This window comes from Vombatus ursinus, unplaced genomic scaffold (genome assembly GCF_900497805.2).
Source record: "Vombatus ursinus unplaced genomic scaffold, bare-nosed wombat genome assembly UNPS02014816.1, whole genome shotgun sequence".
Classification (NCBI taxonomy): Eukaryota; Metazoa; Chordata; class Mammalia; order Diprotodontia; family Vombatidae; genus Vombatus; species Vombatus ursinus.
Window position 1 is genome coordinate 15,568,451 of NW_020954594.1, and position 20,185 is coordinate 15,588,635.

General features: G+C 33.2%; 1 protein-coding gene across 7 annotated transcripts in view; it reads right to left on the minus strand.

Moving 5' to 3' along the window:
- Positions 1 to 2,512: 2,512 nt before the first annotated feature.
- KYNU (kynureninase) overlaps positions 2,513 to 20,185 on the minus strand; it is a 142,975-nt gene continuing 125,302 nt past the window's right edge. For 5 of the 7 annotated variants that reach the window (XM_027835699.1, XM_027835695.1, XM_027835696.1 and 2 more), the window contains 3 exons: positions 16,450 to 16,535; positions 9,849 to 10,079; positions 2,514 to 2,956 (listed from right to left, as the gene is read on the minus strand). In XM_027835699.1, the coding sequence (XP_027691500.1) occupies positions 2,834 to 2,956; positions 9,849 to 10,079; positions 16,450 to 16,535 (440 nt within the window). In that variant the 3' untranslated portion in view covers positions 2,514 to 2,833. Of the gene's footprint in view, positions 2,957 to 9,848; positions 10,080 to 16,449; positions 16,536 to 20,185 lie in introns of all 7 variants that reach the window. The other 2 variants (XM_027835698.1, XM_027835700.1) reach the window with 2 other exon arrangements.

Below are 20,185 nucleotides of genomic sequence, written 5' to 3' on the forward strand. Positions count from 1 at the left end.
ATATATATATATATATGTAAATACTCATAATACAATTAACATTTTTTCTTTCCAAATATGAATATATACACATCTATGTGTGTATATATATATAAAACACATACTTTCCTTCACATATGAAGATATTGCTACTTTTGTACCAAACAAAAATGTGCTTTTTTTTCATCAATGGTGATGAGTTTGTGTTGATCCTTGCATCCTATTCCTTTTACCTGTTACCTGATGACCAGTGGCACACATTTACAATTATGGCTAGCCATAATTAGGAATATAAGTTATGTCTATAAAGCAGAACATAGCTAAGGGGTCTACACAGGAAACTGTTCATCACAGGAAACACATCAAACTGGTTACATTAATATGGTGTTCTAACCCAATAGCTCTAACATCTAATAATGTAGGCTCTTCTGGTGGTTGGAGAGATGATGTCCTGAAGTGTGATGATATATTATTTATTTATGTCTAAGTGACCTGACTTCTGATGCTCACAGTCTTTCAGAATATATTCATGAACTCTTATAGCCATGAACCCTGATTATCTGGTATGGAAACCCTCTGAACAGCAAAAAGGTATAAAAAAGCTCATGCATTGGGCTCTTTTGAGAAGTGAAACCATTTTTGGTCCTTACTTAGATATCTAAGTGTAAAATAGGATAGAATGAGGTATATTAAGAACAGATCACAAGAACTACTGCTTAAATAGCACAATATTCTGGGATCACTTAATGTAAGGAATATGTAATATTGCACATGGGTAATACTACACATGAACAGTCCTTGATGCTAACACTAAATTACAGCATAGCATGTTAATGAAAGTTTATAAACATGTTCATTATCAACAGGAAAAGGTTTTTTAAAAAATATATTATGCTTAATAAAGTATGCTTCAAATATCATTGAAGCACTAATGTAGACCTTAAGAAATCAGGGAACTGTACAATCCATTTTCATTCATTCATTCAACAGATATCTGAAAAATGTACTATATGTAAAGTCAGAGAACTGAGTCCCCCAGCCATGCTACTTAATACCTGTATGTGATTGGGCAAATCACTTGATGTCTCTGGCAATCAGTTTCTCTTCTATAGAATGAGGAAGCTGGACTAGATGGCTACTCTGTACTCAGATGCATCTCTAAATCCTAGAATCCTTTACATTTTGAGTTGTTCCTATGCCTTTGTGTTGATTTTATATTCTATCACTATTACTTCCCTCATATACCGCTTTAGTACACTCATACATACATACATAGGTAATATATGTACAGATATGAGAGGCAATCAGATACAGTGGATAGAAGATCAGATTTACAGTCATGAATTGCAGTTAGACATTTCAATTTAGAGTGATGGATCCAAGTCCTGCCTTTGGTGCATTATACCTGTAATTATGAGTAAGTAACAATTTTTTAGTTGGAATTCTGAGACTAAATGGAAGAGATGAAATAGTTCTTTGTATCAGCAAAATGAGCTTCAGCACTGAGAGTTCTCTGAAAAAATGTCAAGTCCCATCTCTAACAACCACCACCCCAAAAGAAACAAAACAAATCACTACTAAAACTAAACACAAAAAAATTGTCTTGTGAAAGAATGAAAATGCCCAATCTTAAAATATTTAAGAAATTAAATAGTGTGAAGTAGTGACGGACACATTTGCATGTTCTGAAGACTCTTCTGACTTCACTGATGTAGTTTTAACCCAAAGTTATAGTGGAAAGGTAGTTAAGCACCTAGTCAGAGCCTGTTTCTCTTCACTGATTGCTACTACGAATTGTTTTCCATCTGGGCCAGAAGAACAGTACTGTCAAGCTTGTTTAAACGGGAGCTAGGAGGATGCATTCTAGACCATTGCTTCTTCTATTCTTCCCCACCTTTTTGCTGCTGTCCATGGATATGAAGTATTCTTCAACATCCATAAAAAATAATTATGAAATTCAGTATTGTACACTAGAGATAGGAATCAGAGGCAATTACTCAGGAGAGGCTCTGAAGAAATTAATGTAGTTGGAGCACATTTGGGAATCACAGAGCAAGAGTATGCTTGTTTCCCAACCTCCACAATTTCTGCCTGAAATATTTCAGGCTCACTTCCTTCTTATCCTTCCCTTCACTCCCTTCTTGCTTTTCAACCCCCAACACATTTTAAGGATAGAGTGGAATAGATACTGAAAGGGAAAAATAGACTTGCAATTGTTTTTGTGTCTTTTCTGGACACCGAGATGAAGGGATGACCAAGTTAAAAGGCAGAATTGCACAGTATGAGCAGTGAAAGAAAAGGTATTACAGAGATAAGGGCACACAGTGGAAAATATACTTCCTTTTCCTTAGTTTGGAACTAGAAGGGCCATTGTTAAAGTGCTTGGGCATATATCAATGCTATCAGAAGACATACTGAACATTACCTCTTGGATAAACTGGAACTAAAGCAATACTTCTGAAATAAAAGTTTTTTAGTTATCAGAATTGAAGTCAATGACTAAAACAAAATTGAAACTATCCCTCATGTTGTATTTGAAATCAACTCACAATATTTTACTGAATACAAAATGGCAACATCTGACTTACAGATAGTGCAAACCTCTATTTTAAACAAAATGATAATAGATAACCTCTCCCTGGCCCAATAAAATGAGCAAACACACTAACTCTCCTAAGAAGAAGGACAAAGGGCTGTTACAAAAATCCCAACACATTTTTTTTCTTTTCCATATAATTGGCTTTATATAACACCATCACTTCTAAAGGACTACATTGCTAGAATCAGAAGTAGCCAGGAAGTGACAATGGAGACACTAATATAATTAGCTTTGTTGAGCTAAAAATAGATTTGTTCATTTTTGATTTGCAGCAGAAATTGCAGAGGCAAGAATATTAATAAATCTGTAAACATCATGGAAAGAATTGTAGAGAGGAACTGGAGCCACTCGAATGCCACTTGGTTCCCGCGTGTCACACTGGAAAAAGAATAAAAATGGAATTACTGTCTTACATTGCTTAACTATGTCTATCAAAGAGATGACACAAATAGTCCCAGAAAATCTAAAGCCATAGTGAACTTACTATAAAAGCATACAAATCACCATGATTAAATATTTATATTTTGTTCATTAGGGAATTCCATAAAAGCTAAGTATTTTTCACTGTGTTAAGAATAGGATAGCATTTATTGGTGTCTCTATGTTATTAGAAACAGTTCTCCAAATCCTGATTAAAGCACTATGTACAAGATAAAGATTTTATACATATACATATTATATATATGTATATTTACATACATATATACATTACTTTTTAGAAGTTTATTAAAAGTCAACCTTTTGCAAAATTGTATATATGTATATGCATATATACTTAATATTATAGCTAGTTAATATATTAAAACACTGAAGTTCCCTCATCCATAACATGAGGAGAATAATAGTACCTACTAGTCAAGATTGTTGTGTTGTAAGGATCAAATGAAGATAATGTAAAATACTTGGCAGATTTCAACATGCTATATAAATGCTAGCTATTATGTGTATATGTGGGTAGGTAGATAGATAGATAGATAGATAGATAGATAGATAGATAGAGACATACATACAAACATACATAGATACATAGAGAGACTGATAGTGCCAGAAATGCCTAAAATCTTCAGGCATGTATTGGACTAGCTGAGTATTGTCTGGTTAAAGTATTGTCCAAACCTCAATGCTATAACTAAGGAAGAGTTCTAGGTAAATGACTGATTGGAAACTGAAAATCCAATTAGATGACCCAATCTTTAAACAAATATAGTGGTAGCCACCATTATAACATAATTTCTGGGGTGTAATGGATCTGAGCTCACATTCTATCCCAGCAATAATGAATCCAAATGATCAGAACAAACACTAATGAAGCAGATTATACAATGATACTAATGATAATAGTAGTAGTTTTTGTTGTTGTTCGGTCATTTTCAATCACATCTGACTCTTTGTGATCCCATTTGGGCTTTAATTGGCAGAGATAGTTTGCCATTTCCTTCTTTAACTCATTTTACAGATGAAGAAACAGAGGCAAACAGGATTAAGTGACTTGCCTAGGGTCACACAGCTAATAGTGTCTGAAGCCAGATTTGAACTCACAAAGATGAGTCTTCCTGACCCCAGGGCTAGCACTTTATCCATTGTGCCACCTAGCTGCTCCTAGTACTACTACTGGTAGTAGTAGCTAACATTTATACAGTATTTTAAGGTTTGTAAAGCACTTTACGAATATTGTCTCATTTTGCCCTCATAACAACTCTGAAAGGTAGCTGCTATTATTATCCCTACTTCCGCTAAAGAATAATGAATCTTAATTATTTAATTTGCATATAAATAATCAAAATCATTGATATCTTTCCTACCCTTTTTACACAGATTTATGCTTCTCATATGGTTATTGTTAGATGAAATGTTCATACATTTTTATTCCACCTCAACTTTGACCTCACTGATTTTAGTCATATTTCATAATATCTACAAAACAAGTTTTGCCTCCATTTATTATGAGTTATTTAAAAGATTTATTTAAACTGTCATCATTTAAATTCAATATCAGGAAACTTTTCATTCTTTGGGATTATGTCAGCCTGGGTACTAGTATTTTATCAGTATCCTAAGTATTCTCTGTCTCTCTGATTGGAGGGCTGTAGGGTAGGGCAGAGTGAAGAACTCCTCCCAAGTGTCCATTTAAAGAGAGTTTCCAGATCAACCATCTCTTCATTTTCCACCTTGCTACAATCTTTTAAACTAGACTCCACCATACCCCCTTTCCCACCCCTCTACCTCCCCTCTACCACTAAGTTCCCTTTCTATCTCTTTCCCCACATTTTCAGCTTCCTTTTGTGTGTCATCTTTCCCCATTTGATTGTAAGCATCTTGAGGGCAGGGGCTGTCTTTCATATGCCTATCTCCAGCATTTGACACAGTGCCTGGCACATAATTGGCACTTAATAAATGTTTGTTGACTAACTGATGAGACTGCTGAGAAGCAATATGGCATAATGAATAAAAGGATAGTTCCAGAGTCAAGAAGACTTACAATAAGGTCCTATGTCTGACACATTATAGTTATGTAAACATCAACAAGTCACTTCACTTCTCAGGGGCCTGGTAAATCTCTAAGATTATACATTACAATTTTTAAATTTGAATTCATAGAGGGAGATTCTGCAACAAGAGTTCCTCAGATTGATAAAATCATGGGTTAAGATGATTTTAATGAAACTATTAACCAGAAAATAAATATATTGGGGCAGCTAGGTAGTACAGTGGTTAGATCATCAGCCCTGGATTTAGGAGGACCTGAGTTCAAATCCAGCCTCATATACTTACTAGCTGTGTGATCCTGGGTAAGTCACTTAACCCTGATTGCCTCCAAAAAAAAGAAATAACTATATTGATATTTTCAGTGTCTTCATTATTTTTGTTCTTGTCTTCCATCTTATTGAAATATGATATGAAAGACTTAAGACAATGAAAAATTCTGTGGTCCATGCAGCAAAGTATATACTGATAATTCTCTGTAAATTACTATGTTCTCGTTTTGTTTCAAGTTCACAAGTGAATTTATTAATCTTCCCAGAATATTAAAGTTTCACAATAAAATAGGGTAAATTTTTATTTAATGTAAGAGTAATACTCAGGCTATATTTAGACAAGAGTTAACAAAGTTGAATCTCTTTGATTGAATTGACAAGTTAAATAACAAATCAGTCCATTCGAGAAAACAGATGTGCCTGTTTTCAATGAATTGATCTGTTTAAACTGATCAAATAAATTGACTGTATTGGTGCTGGCTGTCACTTAAGAATACTAATGGTATTTCCAGTAATTAAAATTTTCTCCCTTTATGCCATGGAGTGATTTTTCATATCAATTAAGTATGTTGTTCACCACCCTAAGAAATATTGTGCAAAATAATCATAATTTTTAAAATTTTACATGACACTTTAAGCTTTGCAAAATGCTATTCTTATAACAATCACCAGATGAGGAAACTGAAGCTCTGAGACATTAATAATTAAGTGAATTGCCTATGTTCATATTGGTAGTAAGTACTTGAAGTAAGACTGCAACCCTGATTTTCTGATTTCAAATCTAGTACTTTTTCTTTTTACTATACCATGTTACTTTAGTTTAGACATAACAGTTTTCAAGAAGTCTTTGCGTGCTTTCCATATTCCTTTATACATATCAGAGTCACTGACATGTCTCATGGTTGAAAAGGACTTTATTAATTATAAGTTATAAATAAGATGAAGCAAAAAATGGGGGGAAATACTATCATTTTTAGGGAGGGGGATAAGGGTGAGCTGTCTTTTTTTTTTTTTAATCTTACACAGATTGAAAGTGCAGTGGAGACTCCCAAGCCCAATTCCACTGTTGTTCAGCATGGAAGCTGTCACAGGCCTAGTCTACTTCTAATCCCCTCTGGTTTTGTCCTTCCTTAGGCAACTTGATGTCCCTGACTCTTGAAGACTCACCATATTGATGCTGGACTTAGTGCAGGCACCTGATCACTTTAACCCTACAGCATCTCAGAACTTCCGAGCTAAACTCTCAGCCTCCCCAAGCAGAAGGGATGCTAACAGTGAGCCGCTATTCCTGGGTAAGATATCATCCTGAAAGAAATGTATTTCCTTATCTTCTTTAAAAAACTTTTTCCCCATGTACATTATAAAGAAGAGCACACAGTTTTGAAAAAAAGAATGAGAGTTCTTATAAAAAATAACTATAGCTGTTACTCAGGTTTTTACTGGAAAGTGAAGAATCGTTTATAAAAAAATGTTCAGTCTTCACCTAGAGAAATGAAGTTTTTAAAAATATTGTAAGGAACTGATCTGATAGGTTCATTTTTGAATTTTAAATTTTTAGAAGTTATTATGCCCTATTTCTAAAGGCTACCAGTGAAAATTTTCCTCTTTATATTATATTTCATTACATTATTTTTATTTTAAATATTATTAGTAGTAGTATTTTATCTATAAGAAGCTGCATAAATTCTGAACAAGTTGTGATTAAAAGTTTCATTGTTCAGTAGTAATACTGTAAAAATATTTAATAATCTAATCACAATAATACCATACTATCATCATAGTAATGATAAACTTTCTCTACTTATTTTAGAAATCTATGAGGCAAGAGAATATCATGATTTTCTTTTTTCTAACTGAAGCAAAAACAAGTTAATGTTTGAAAAATAGTAAACTTTCCCTTTAATTTTGAGTATGTTTTGGTCAGTATACAGTAGAATACTTGGAATGATACTATATGTTAGGTACAAGGTATGCAGATATAGATATGTATGTATACATAAACATACACATATATACAGGGAGAGAATATATAAGAAAATTTATATATAATAATATGAGAAATATGTATATAACATATGAGAAATTTTATATATAGAGAGAAAATATATGAGGAAAATTACACATATATCTTTCTTTGTGTATATATGTGTATGACAGAGAAAGAATATATGAAAAGACTTTGAAGAGGACTGTAGTCTTAGAAGGGAGACCACTAAATATTTATTTTCTTAAAGTCTTTTCTCAGGATGTTATTATATACTGAAAAAATACATACATTTGTGTGTGTATATATAAATATATACACACACAAATATATATATATATATAAAATGTGTGTATGTATGTATTTTTATATATATATGTATATACTTTTCCAAAAAATCAATATTATGAATACACTGTACTAGTATACTATATATACATATCTACATGTAATATAACACCATTTACAAAGTACTTTCACAACCCCTATCTTAATTGACCTCAAAACAACCCTATGCAATTGGCATAAAAGGTAGTATTATTTCCATTTTACTGATGAAGAAATGAAGACTCTGAGTTATAATATGATTGCTCAAGGTCACAAAGTACCAGAGCTAGAACTTGAACTCAGATTCTCGATTTCTAGTCCATTGCACTTTCCACTTTAAGATTAATAGCTGAATGTCACATTCATGAAGTACTACTGATCCTTATTTTCAACTTGAATATTGCTCAAGCAAATATTTAAATCTATTTATTTCTAGCTTAGTTTCTGTCCAGATGATAGGCACATTTAGCTTAGGGAGTAAGAGCTCAACTGAGCTTCTACCCCTTCTTTCTTTTATTGTAGGGTATAAGGTAATTTTGTTTTCCTGTCTTTTGTTAAAGAAAAAAATAGAATATTTCATGTTATCAATTATTGTAGTTATTCTTTTCCTGACACATAGTTACCATGTGATTTATATGGAAAAGAGCACTACGTGTGGAATTATATAACTTGGTTTTGGTCCTGGATCTGCAATTTATTATATGTCTAACTTTGACAAAACACTTAAGGTTGCCTTCCGTTCCCTTGTCATTTAAATGGTCTTGGGTTCAAAGGGAAGAGGTGTTGAACGAGAATTTATGGTTCTTTCTAGCTTGAAGTTCCATGATTTTATGCATTTAGAAAGTCTATGATTCTTTTCATTCCAAGCACCCAAGCTCTTTTTTCCTTCTTTGGTTTAATAATATTAATAATAATAATAACCAATACTTCCTAAGATATTCACTTTATATTTTTAATAACAGAATTATGATGATCAAATGAAAGTTCTACAACTCTTAGTCTTTTGTAAAAGAGACAGTTGCCTAAGGAATTTTAAATTGTGTCCCCACATATTCATGCTTTTGTCATGCTGGGTGAAGAATTGTTACTGTGCAAGGAACCTCTAGCCATAACAATGGTCAGTAGGGCTTGAGACTGGTGGGGTACACAAAGCAATGATCTTTTATCTTTCTTTCTCCCTCTCTCTCTCTCTCTCTCTCTCTTTTTCTCTCACTCCCTCTCTCATGTCTTCCTGAGTCAGGGAAGAGTGACTGACAAAAGTTCTATCTTTTCTAGTGCATCTAGCTTTTTAGCATCCCAGTCATTGTAAGTTGCCTCAAGATGCATGGCTGAAGAGGAGAACTGGCAGCAGAACAAAGAAAGACTCTATAAAGGCATCTGACCCAACAAAGTAAAGCTCTACAACTAGTTATAGACTGGAATATGTTTTAAACATAGTAGACAGTTAATAAATGTTGATTTAGATTTGTTGACTTATTTTGAGGTCTCTTTACTATTTTTGTGTATCCAAGATGTAGAAAGTATTTTCCCTCCAATTGTCTGGCTGCCCATTTATGTTGTACCGATAGTATTATATAACAGAATTAAAATAAACAAATATATTCAATATACCTATGTTACTCAAACTATGTTATTGCTAGAAAGAAGAAAAATAAGTTAATATAATTGTCTTTTATATCACTTAAAATTTGTGCAACATTGATATTAATTAATTAAATTTAATTAATTAATTAAAATTTGTGCAACATTGATATTAATTATTAAATATATGTTGTTTATAGGAAAATTATACTAAAATTAAAAAAAATTTTGAAGAAATATAGCTTGAATATTTAAACAGTATACATACTATGTACAAGAAGATGTGTTAGATATTTTAAAAAGTGGATATAAATTGATGGAATATACATTTCATTTTATCAAACTGTTACCCTTTTAAATAGAATTAGTAGAAAACAAGACTGTTTCATAGAAGTGTTGTTTCATAGAAACACATATGATTTTTTTTCTTTTTGCACAAATTATAAAGCAATATAAGCTACCAGACAGTGACCATGAATACGAAATATAATAGAAACTTGTTGATTGATTAATATAATATAAAAACTGTGACAAGACTATGAAATCCAGATTGTATCAATCACCAAAATATAGCCAGTGGAAAAACAGCTACAAAGGAAAGGAAAAAAAAAGAGAAACTTACGATCACGCCTCTCTTTTCTAGTTCTTGAAAAACACTTTTTATTGGAATGGAAAAGGTGAGTGTTAGCTGGCATCCTCGATGCTCTATATGTGAGGGAGTCATTATTTTGACAAATGGCTTATTTGGAGCTGTTTTATCTTTACTGTAGTAATGCTTGAGCAGGTACTCCATATAACCAGTAAGCAAAATAGATTTTTTCCTTAATGTTTCCATACTTGTTTGACTAAAGATCTGCCCAAAAGTAAAACAATTAGATAAACAATTTCTTACTGAAACAGAGACAAAAAAGAAAGCGTAAGCCATACTCAGATAAACACATGCTAATTTCAAATAACATACTTTAGATAACCCATAATTGCAAAGCACAGTAAAATACACTCATTTGAAGTGTATTTTATACACTTCAATACAAATAATATTTTTCAAATATTATTCCAATTGTACAAGGAAGAATAATGAGTTAACATATTTCTTTGTCTTTTATATAATTTAGAATATGTGCTACTGTGGGATCACTTATAAACATATTATTGATATGTTAAAGTATGCTAGAAAATAAAAATGTGTATATTAAAAATATCTTGAAAAACTAGAGGACTAAACCATTGAATTCTTTCCTTTCTGTCTCTATGCTTAGCTAACAGCCCAAATTTGCTTCCTGGGCCTCTAAATGTCCTCATTTACAAGATGACTACATCATTTCTAAACTCCCACTCAGTTCCAAATTCTATGACTCTCAATGATTTGGAAAATTGTCTCTAAAATTAAATTTTGTTTTCTAATTAAAGAATATGACAAGAGACACAGTGTGGTGTTCACTTACAAGAAAAAAATGTGACTGCGATTATTTAAATCATTATAGTCTTAGATGGATATATATTTATTCCACTACTATTTAACAACCTCTTGATGGGAAAAAATGCAGTTAGGTCTGTATCTTTTGATTTAGGAAAAAAATTAGTTTCCTCACTATAGAATAAATATTAGTGGGGAAATTGGATCATCTTGTTCTGAAAAAATATAGCCTCAGTACTAATACATGGGCTCTTGCTGCCTGAGTTCTCCATTGAAAGGATAAGTGGCAGGGACATACACACAGACTGGTATAGTGACATTATGGGTCAGAGAAGACATACTTTGTTAGCTTATCTCTTAAGGTCAAGCAAAGTTTAAAAATATATTGGATGTATAAGAACTAACTGAATGAACTGTCAGAAGGAGCAAGATGCATCATAGTGCCCTTTGGTGTCCTTCCCTTGCATCACACTATCCATGGGAGGAAAGAGAGGTTCACTTGGTGATGTTTAGCCTTCAGTGATTGCATTTGGAAAGGTTCACTTATAAAGTTACTTTTTTCTAGGTAATTTAAAATTAAACATTGCTTTTAGTTTTAAAAGTATCTTTTGAACTAGAACCTAAAACATTCCTGACAAACATAGTTTCATTTAATTTTATATTGGCATGTAATCGCTAAAATGTAGTTACTTGGAAATGTAAAAAATCCTTTCTGTGATTATACCATGGAGATATTGACTGTTTTTTGAGACTCTTTCAGTCATCTTTCTACATAGATTCTAAAAATACATCCAGGAAAAAACATTTACCAGTCTGTAAAACTGTTGCCAGTAATTCTAATATTTCTATCATTTTCTCTGTCTTTACTGACTCAGAAGCTAGAATATTTTGATCAATCTAGATAGATAAGTAAAGCTGTGGTTGATGTTTTGAGTTTATTAGATATTTTGCTATATTTAAAAAATTATATACAAAAATCTTTAGATAAAATATATGGTGAAAGATAAAATTCCAAAAAAATGCCAAAACTAGACAGGACTGTGATGTCTTCCCATCTTTGAACCTTAGAAGACTCCTTTCCTCATGTCTCCTCATATCTCTCAGCTCTCTTATTTCTTTGTCTTAGTTATTCATATTCTAATAGTGGTTTCCTTCTGCCAATATTAGACACAATTTTGTTGAGTACTTTTGAAAGAGTCAATAGAGCACTAGACCTGTGAGCAGAAAGACCTGAATTCAAATCTGGCCTCAGATACTTATTAGCTGGATGACCTAGGCAAGTTATTTAACCTCTGTCTTGCTCAGTTTCCTCATCTACATGGAGATTAAAAAAGCATCTAAAACGAGGATAATAATAGCAAAGGATTGCTGTGAGGATCAAATGACATATTTGTAAAATGCTTTGCAAACCTTAAATTTATTGTTACTATTGTTATTATTATTATTATTATTGATACAATACTTGGTGCTGCACACAGTGTTTACCATGTTTTTTTTAATTGAATTGAATTTTAAACTGCTAATTTTCTTCTAAATTACTCAGATTATCTATCTTCATTGGCCAACTGTTAATTCCAATCATTTGCTTTGGAAAACCTGTCCTTTCCTGAGTATTTCCTGTGTGACCTTAGGCAGGTCATTTAATGCTTCTGGGCCTGTGTTTCCTCAACTGTAAAATAAAGGTATTAGGCTAGATGACCTCTATAATTCTTTCTAACGCTAAATATGTAATCCAATGATCCTAAATATTTTAGCTGACTCCAATGAGCTAGGATTTTTAAGTCATTTCATTATGATGATGTTCTTTAAAGAGGTATGGTATGTTGCATAATAATTATTGTATGTCAATTAGAAGCTCCAGAATTTTTGTATGATTATCTAGTGTCTAGTTTAGTTCATTGAATATAAGAACCATTAAATATATCATTTTAAACATTACATTAATATTCAAAGAATATTAGGACATATTTAAGACTGAATTTAAATATTGTGTTTAGACCAAAAAGGGTTCTTGGTCTTACATCTCTACAAATAAATGTGAAGAAAGTTGTTTTTAAAAAGCTTCATAATCTATAGCTGTGACTATTTATAGTTGTCTTCCTAATCCCATCACAATTAAATTCACTAAGTGTTTATTAAGTAACTATTATGTACCCACACTTGGCCAAGCACTAGAGATTCAATATTTCCCTTTCATGTCCATGAACTCCAAAATTCTTCTATCTGATCATAATCTTTTGTCATTTTATCTTTCCCAATGCTTTAGGATTCCTAACCCTGTATTTTCCTTATTATAACCTCCATTCCCTTAACTCCTCATTTCTTTCCCTGGCCATCACCTCTGTTGTACTTCTTGGTTGAACCACTTCAACCCTACACTAATGCTCTATTATCAAAACCCTTGTGGGGCAGCTAGATGGTGCAGTGGATAGGGCACTTGCCCCTGAGTCAGGAGGACCTGAGTTCAAATCTGGCCTCAGACACTTGATACTTACTAGCTGTGTGACCCTGGGCAAGCCATTTAACCCCATTGCCTAGGCAAAAAAAAAAAAAAGAAAAAAAAAAGCCCTTGCCCCATTGTCCTATCATGGAAAGTGTTCTAACAAAATCCAATTCTAGATTATTTTTTATCATCTGCCTCCTGCAGACTTAGTCATGTGTTGAATGGAAATAGAGAAAATCATTTAACCATGCCAGTACAAATTTATGTTATTTGATCTCAACTAGATCCTCACTGCAATACTATTCTCCTCTAATCGATTCTCTATCCCACAATGCACAGTGACTGCTCCAAAACATCATGCCACTCCTTAAGCCTAGAGAGGCGTTGCCTCCTCTCCACCTAAGGACTTCACCCTCACTTGATTTGAACATACCCTTCTAGCCATTGAGCTGTATCTCCAACTCTTGTTCTCAGGTAAACTCCTTGAAAAAGCCATTATAGAGGAACAATTCTAGTAAAGATGTGGCCTGGCGACTGCTTTCACAAGTACCTGCTTCCTCAACAGCCATGGCTACTGATGTCCTCAAAGAAAATGTCTCTCTACTGAAGTGGCGAGGAGGAATGCTAATAAGTGGAAGAAGCAAGAAAGCACTATGGATGAGCTTTGATGAGAGCTAAATAATCAGAGAAGAACAGGTAGAAAGGAGAGCATTCCAGGCATATATGTTGTAAGCTTCTGAAAAGGCATAGAGTCAGGAGATGAAATGGGTGTAGGGAACATTGAGGAGGTAAGTTGGGCTGGAACAGAAATATGTTTGGTTTTGTAATGGGAACTCAGTCTGGAAAGATAGGATGAGCTTTAAATGCCAAAAAGAGCAGTTCACATTTTATTTTAAATATAATAGGGAGTTACTGAAACCTCTCGGGCAAGGATATAATTTACCTAGATTTTACCAATTTTTAAAATAAAATATCTCATACTGTTTTTGTAAAGAAGATGGAGAAATATGGATTAGGCGACAATGCAATCAGCAGTCAGAATTCAAAGAGTAGATGTTAATAATTTACTGTCAACTCTACTGTGGAATACCTCCAAGGTCTCTACTTGGCCCCGTGCTGTTTAACATTTTTTTTGTGTGTGAGGCAATTGGGGTTAAGTGACTTGCCCAGAGTCACACAGCTAGCAAGTGTTATGTGTCTAAGGTCAAATTTGAACTCAGGTCCTCCTGACTCCAGGGCTGGTGCTCTATCGACTGTGTCACCTAGCTGTCTCTGTTTAACATTTTCATCAGTGACTTAGTTAAAGACATAAATAGTAAATTCATCAAATTTGCATATGTTGGAAGGCTGAGGGCTGTAGTAAACATACTAGATGAAAGATATCAATTTGAAAGAAAGGATTTACGAAGGTAGGGGCATGGCTAATGCCTTTATCTTTTTTGTGATATCCTTTCTGTTCTTTCTTCATTTGCATGGGAGACCAAAGGATCTTGGGGGTGAGAGGCTAGGGTCAAAAAAACTTAGAACTTGAGACCCAGATTGACACTATTATTAATTTTTTCTTGAAAGGGAAGTCCTTGAAAATGATTTTGAAGGGAATGAAAACTGGCAATCAAGAATTGGTGTTAGGAGAAACTTCTCATTCTATCAGACATTCTGCCCCCAGATATAGTGAGTTAAAAAACAGACAATATCTTCAAGTTAAACCTAGCTAGATATTATGTGTTCCAAAATAACTTTGCAAGAACTCTTCTTCTGGAGAGCAAGGGTCTCCCAGAGCTCGCTGCAGGTACTACAGATAACAGAGAGTGAAAGAAATTAAGGCTTTTTTCTAGTCTGACATTGAATGTATGAAGGGCTTGCCTCCTAAGAGCCTATGGTCTCTAAGCTGAAAGAGAGATGGGAGAGCTCACTTGAGCTAAGGACACCAGCTGAAATCAGAAACCAGACTCAGAAAGAAGCTTCAAAACCACAAGTCTGGCAGAGCTATGTCTGCCAGCAACCAGGTGACATATGGAGTACCATATGTCATCTAGCAGTAAACTACATTAAACTTGTAGGGAGCTGGCCTAGCCCCTGGCCACCTAAGTCCACTGTGTGTGTATGTCCATTGCCATGTGCTCCCTAGGTGTATCCATTCTTCCTTCTCATCATGAGTTTGTTTGAGTATTATCTTAAAGTCTGTGAGAGAAGTGCTTTTTTGATACTTTTATGACTATGCTATCTCATCAATTCATTTACTTTGCACTAATATTATTCTCTGCCTGACTGTTAAAAGCAAGGATGCATAAGCTATAATTTTGAGTGACTGGAGGCCCAACAAGTACCTTGAATATGGGGTTTTTTTCTGGGTTGCTCAATGTGTGAGGTGGGAGGTGGGATTGAGTGGGTCCCCTTAGATGCTACATATGGTTAGACAATATTTTTTAAAATGCTCTCTCAAAAGAAAATCTATTTGAATAAGAACTCAGTTAGAATAGCTCCTGCCATCTGAAGAAGCACAATTAGAGACCAGAGAAAGAATAAGCTGAAAGGAAGGAAATAATGCCAACTGACGTGATATCTCTTTGTTGGTTTTATGTTCCTTCAAGTTTTAATTTTAAAAACTGAGTTATTAAAAATTTAGGCAAATGGACATAATGAATAGGAGAAGTAAAGCTCTGGGCTGGTAGAACTGGTGGTGGAAAAGGAAGCTCTAAAGCTACCACATTCCAGAAAAGGTGAGTACACGGTATTAGAAAGACTAGCTAGCCCTTCTGGAAGAAAACTTCAAGAAAAGTCTAGTAGGAAGTTTCTTGTTAAGGGAATTCTGAAGAAGAATCTCTAAGCTAGAGTTCTTTCTTCAAGTATGCCTCATTATACCTGGTAGTACAAGTAATCTTTTTTCAGAAAGTCATTAGAAGCAATAAAGTCCCTATTTAGATTGATTTTGAATTGTGTTCTGAAAGCGTATTGAGAACTTATGAATAAGTAATTCAGATAAAAACTAGTGTTTTCAAAGACCTTTATCCAAGGTCCTTCATCAAAGACCTTTGCCCTTGGTCGAATGGACACTAAGAAGGTAACATACAAGCATTAAAAAACCAGAACAAACAAAAAACCTCTTCAGTCAGGCAAAGAGCATAAGCACCATCTAATGAACAAACACTACATGTTTTACAAAGAAACCAAGGTCCTCACAAGTGACATATAATGGCAAATAAGAGAAACTACACTGAGCTTTGGGGAATTAAACCTATTCACTGAACATATGTCTAATTCTTGTGCTTCCCCAAACTAACTGATTATAACAGCACAAAAATAGAGAATAGGTTAAACATGTGGGTAAAATAACGTACAAACACAATATATAGAATCACTTACCTCTAAACTAGCTTCTAAGGCACAAACCAACAAAATAGGGGTATTTGATAGTCGATATCCATTGACACCTGGGATTAAGTCCAGTTCTGAAAAATTAACATTGTAACACTTTTAATATTATATGACAAAGAAAAGGCTATTCATGAAGGTAATCATTAAAATAGTGGGGCTTATGTGACCACTATTTTTTGAGTTTGTGAAATATTTTTTGAGTTAGTTTGTTGAGCACTACTCAAAAATGTTGGAGTATCTATATAAATTTATTCTTAGTCTCCACAGAAATAAATAATCTGATGTGCAGCCAAAAGATTTGGTTGGTCCAATTCATTATGGATTTAATTCATGAAAATTAATAAATAAATACAAATTCATTGAGTTTCTATTATATATAAAGTGTGTTAGGCATTATGGGGAAAATAAAGAAATATGAAAACCAATTCTTTGTCAAGAAATCTTCTACCAGGAAGATAAGATTTATACTTGTGTATGCATGTATGCATATATGTATAAATAGAAAAATAATGCATGACAACTTTCTTAAAAAATCTATTAATATCTTTTTTTTTTACATTTTCTTCATTTCTGAATGTCTCCTCTTCTCCTACCCCCAAATAATTATTTGTAGCAAAAAAAAATGGGGAAAAAAGAGGGAAAAAAATCAGTTCAGAAAAAATAACCAACACATCAATTAAGTCCGATGATATGTATGATATTCCATAATTCTAGTAATCCACCTCTACAAAGAAGTGAGGGGGTACATTTTCTTAACTCCTCTGGAGTTAACCTTGTTAATTATAATTATACAATGTTTGGGCCCTATTTTGTTCTTTCCATTCACATTATTTCATGCTATAACAGTTCATATGAATGTCTTTCCATCATTCTCTAAATACTTCATATTCAATTATTTTTTAAACATTACATTCATGAGTATAGATAGTTTAGGTATTTCTAGATCTATAGGTAAATGATAGCATTTGTTAAGAACCAAACAAATGATACAGATAACATGTATTATATCAGGTCAGAGGCAAGTTCACAGTCAGTTGAGATGAGATGATAAGGCCTTAATGAGGAGCTGAAACTTGTAGAAGTCTTGAAGGATGTATAGGAATTAGATAAGAAGAAAGAACAGGTAGATATTGGTTGTTGAGGTAGAAACAGGTATAATTTTGAGGTTAAGTTAAAAGATTATATTTACTAAAAGGTTTTCTGTGTGGGGAAGCAGGGAGAGATAAAATTAAAATGGCAGATTGGGGCGTACTGAAGAGTACTTAACATAATTGTGACTTCCATTAATGAGCAAAGACCCTTTTTCCCTCATGTTTTTTTAAAAGTGAAAATAATCCTACTTGTCAAAGTTTTGCCATATTATAAAAGTAGAATGAGAAGAGATCTACTAAATTAAAAAAGAATCAATATCAAAATGAACTTTATTTCTCAAAATTATATTCTGATTTTATCATAAAAGAATGTTTACAATAAAACATTCTATAATAAGAATATCAATCTTTGTCTTGGTTTAGTCTTTTGCCTAAAGACACAAGGAAGGGATAGACTAAATCATTTCTTGAATCCAAGAGTCTTCAGTAGGCATTTTTAAATTGTAAGGTCTGCTTTTAAAGGTGAAAAAACTGGCATCAAAATTATCTATTTAATAAGTTAAGCTATCATGAGACAGAAATGAAAAAAATCATCATCACTACCACCATCATCATCAGTAGCATTTATCTAGCACATACTATTTTTCAGGCACTGTGATAAACACTTTACAAATATTATCTCATTACTAAAAACAACAATTTTCCATTTAAATAGTTGTGTACGGTATATAGCATTATGATTTTAAAATTATCCTCTTGAATTTCTTACAAAAGTAAATTATTGGCAAATTATTATTATTAATGCATAGCAAATTTATTATTTCAAAAATAGACTAACATTAACTCATAGAATCTTTGAATTAGAAGAGGTCTAAGAATTTAAACCAATACCTTTAATTTATAAAGAACTTAAATGATTTGCTTAAGGTCATGAAATAGGCTACTGGTAGAGTTATTCTCCTAACAGCCAGTCCAAGGTGCTTTCAACTATACCAAACATCCTATATATCTGAAGGTAAACAGTTTGTCACATATGCTGTAAAAATAAAATCCTGGTCTTATCTCCTGTTTCTACGGCAAATCCATTTGAGCTGTGTCTCCAGTAATGCATTCTGAACCTCACTAAGGTGACACTGGTCAAATTTTGAAACAATACAACTTACTGTATTTTTTATTCCATAGAATTTAATGGATTTAACCCATTTCACACTTTAAATTATGTAAATTTAACTTAATTCAAATCAATTTTTAATTCAACAAATATATACATACATTACATTCATGAACACATACACATATACATATACACATATACACACCCACACACAAATATATACGTACATAAATAATATATATAGAGAGAGATACAGACAGAGACAGAGAGACAAAGAGACAGAAAGCCTACTATAGTCAAAACACTATGCCTGGCACTGCCAGATTAAATAAAGTATGAGTAAGATACAGTATTTGTTCTCATGGAATTTTAATCTTGCAGGGGTCATAAAACATAGACACAAATGACCATAATGTAAAATGGAATATTATCAGAATATATGAGGTACAAATAAAATGCTAAGAGAGACCTGAAGAAGAGAATATTTCAAGTTCAATGGATCAGGGAAAACTTCATAAAGTTACACATGTAGCTAGAGCTGAAAGGACACAGGCAGAAATAAAGGGGTGTGTGTGCATGTGTGTGTGCGTGTGTGTGCATGTATGTGCGTGTGTGTGTGTGATTTTTGGTTTGCCATAAGTCAATTCAGAAATTGAGGGAGAAGATCTGGAAAACATCAGAGAATGATGAATTGCTTAGTTTTACAAGAAAGAGTAGGAAAAATTCACAGCATCATGATTAGTAAGGTTGGTAGGAATAGAGAGTATTTGAAGAGAGTAAGTGTGCAACCACTTGCTTTGTGCAATTCATTGGAGGGTAAATGGACAAAAATAAAAGAGTTCCTGCCCTCAACAGCCAGTAATTCTTTTGGGGAATAAAACACGCAAATAGTTAATTATAAAAAAAATTTTAGGAGAGACTGAGCTTTTGCTGTTCAGTTGTTTCAATCGTGTCTGGAATTTCATGACCCATTGTGGGATTTTCTTGGCAGAGATACTAGAGTGGTTTGTCATTTCCTTCTCTAGCTCATTTTACAGATGAGAAACTGAGGCAAATAAGGTTAAATGACTTGCCCAGGATCACACAACTAGTAAGTGTCTGAGGTTGGATTTGAACTCACAAAAATATCTTCTTAATTCCAAGCCCAGTGCTCTAGAGACTGAGAACCAACAAATAAAAAGATCAAAATGTCTTTCTTTAAGAGGCCGCATCTGAGCTGATTCTTGAAAGGAAGCTAAAATATTCATGTGAAAGAGGCAGCATGACAAAGTGGGAAAAGTAGAATCTTAGAATCAAAAAGATATGGGCTTGGGTCTTAGTACTGATGCTTAGCACTTGTGGAACCAAGAAGTCAATTTCTCTGTTCCTCAATGTCCTTATTAGTAAATTGAGAACAATAACACAACCTATATTATCTCAGATACTGAAGGGAAAGCACTCTTTCAATAAATAAAAATAAATAAAACAAGAAAGTGTTACAGAAATGTGAGTTATCATTAAAAGGATGTAAAGGTAAAGT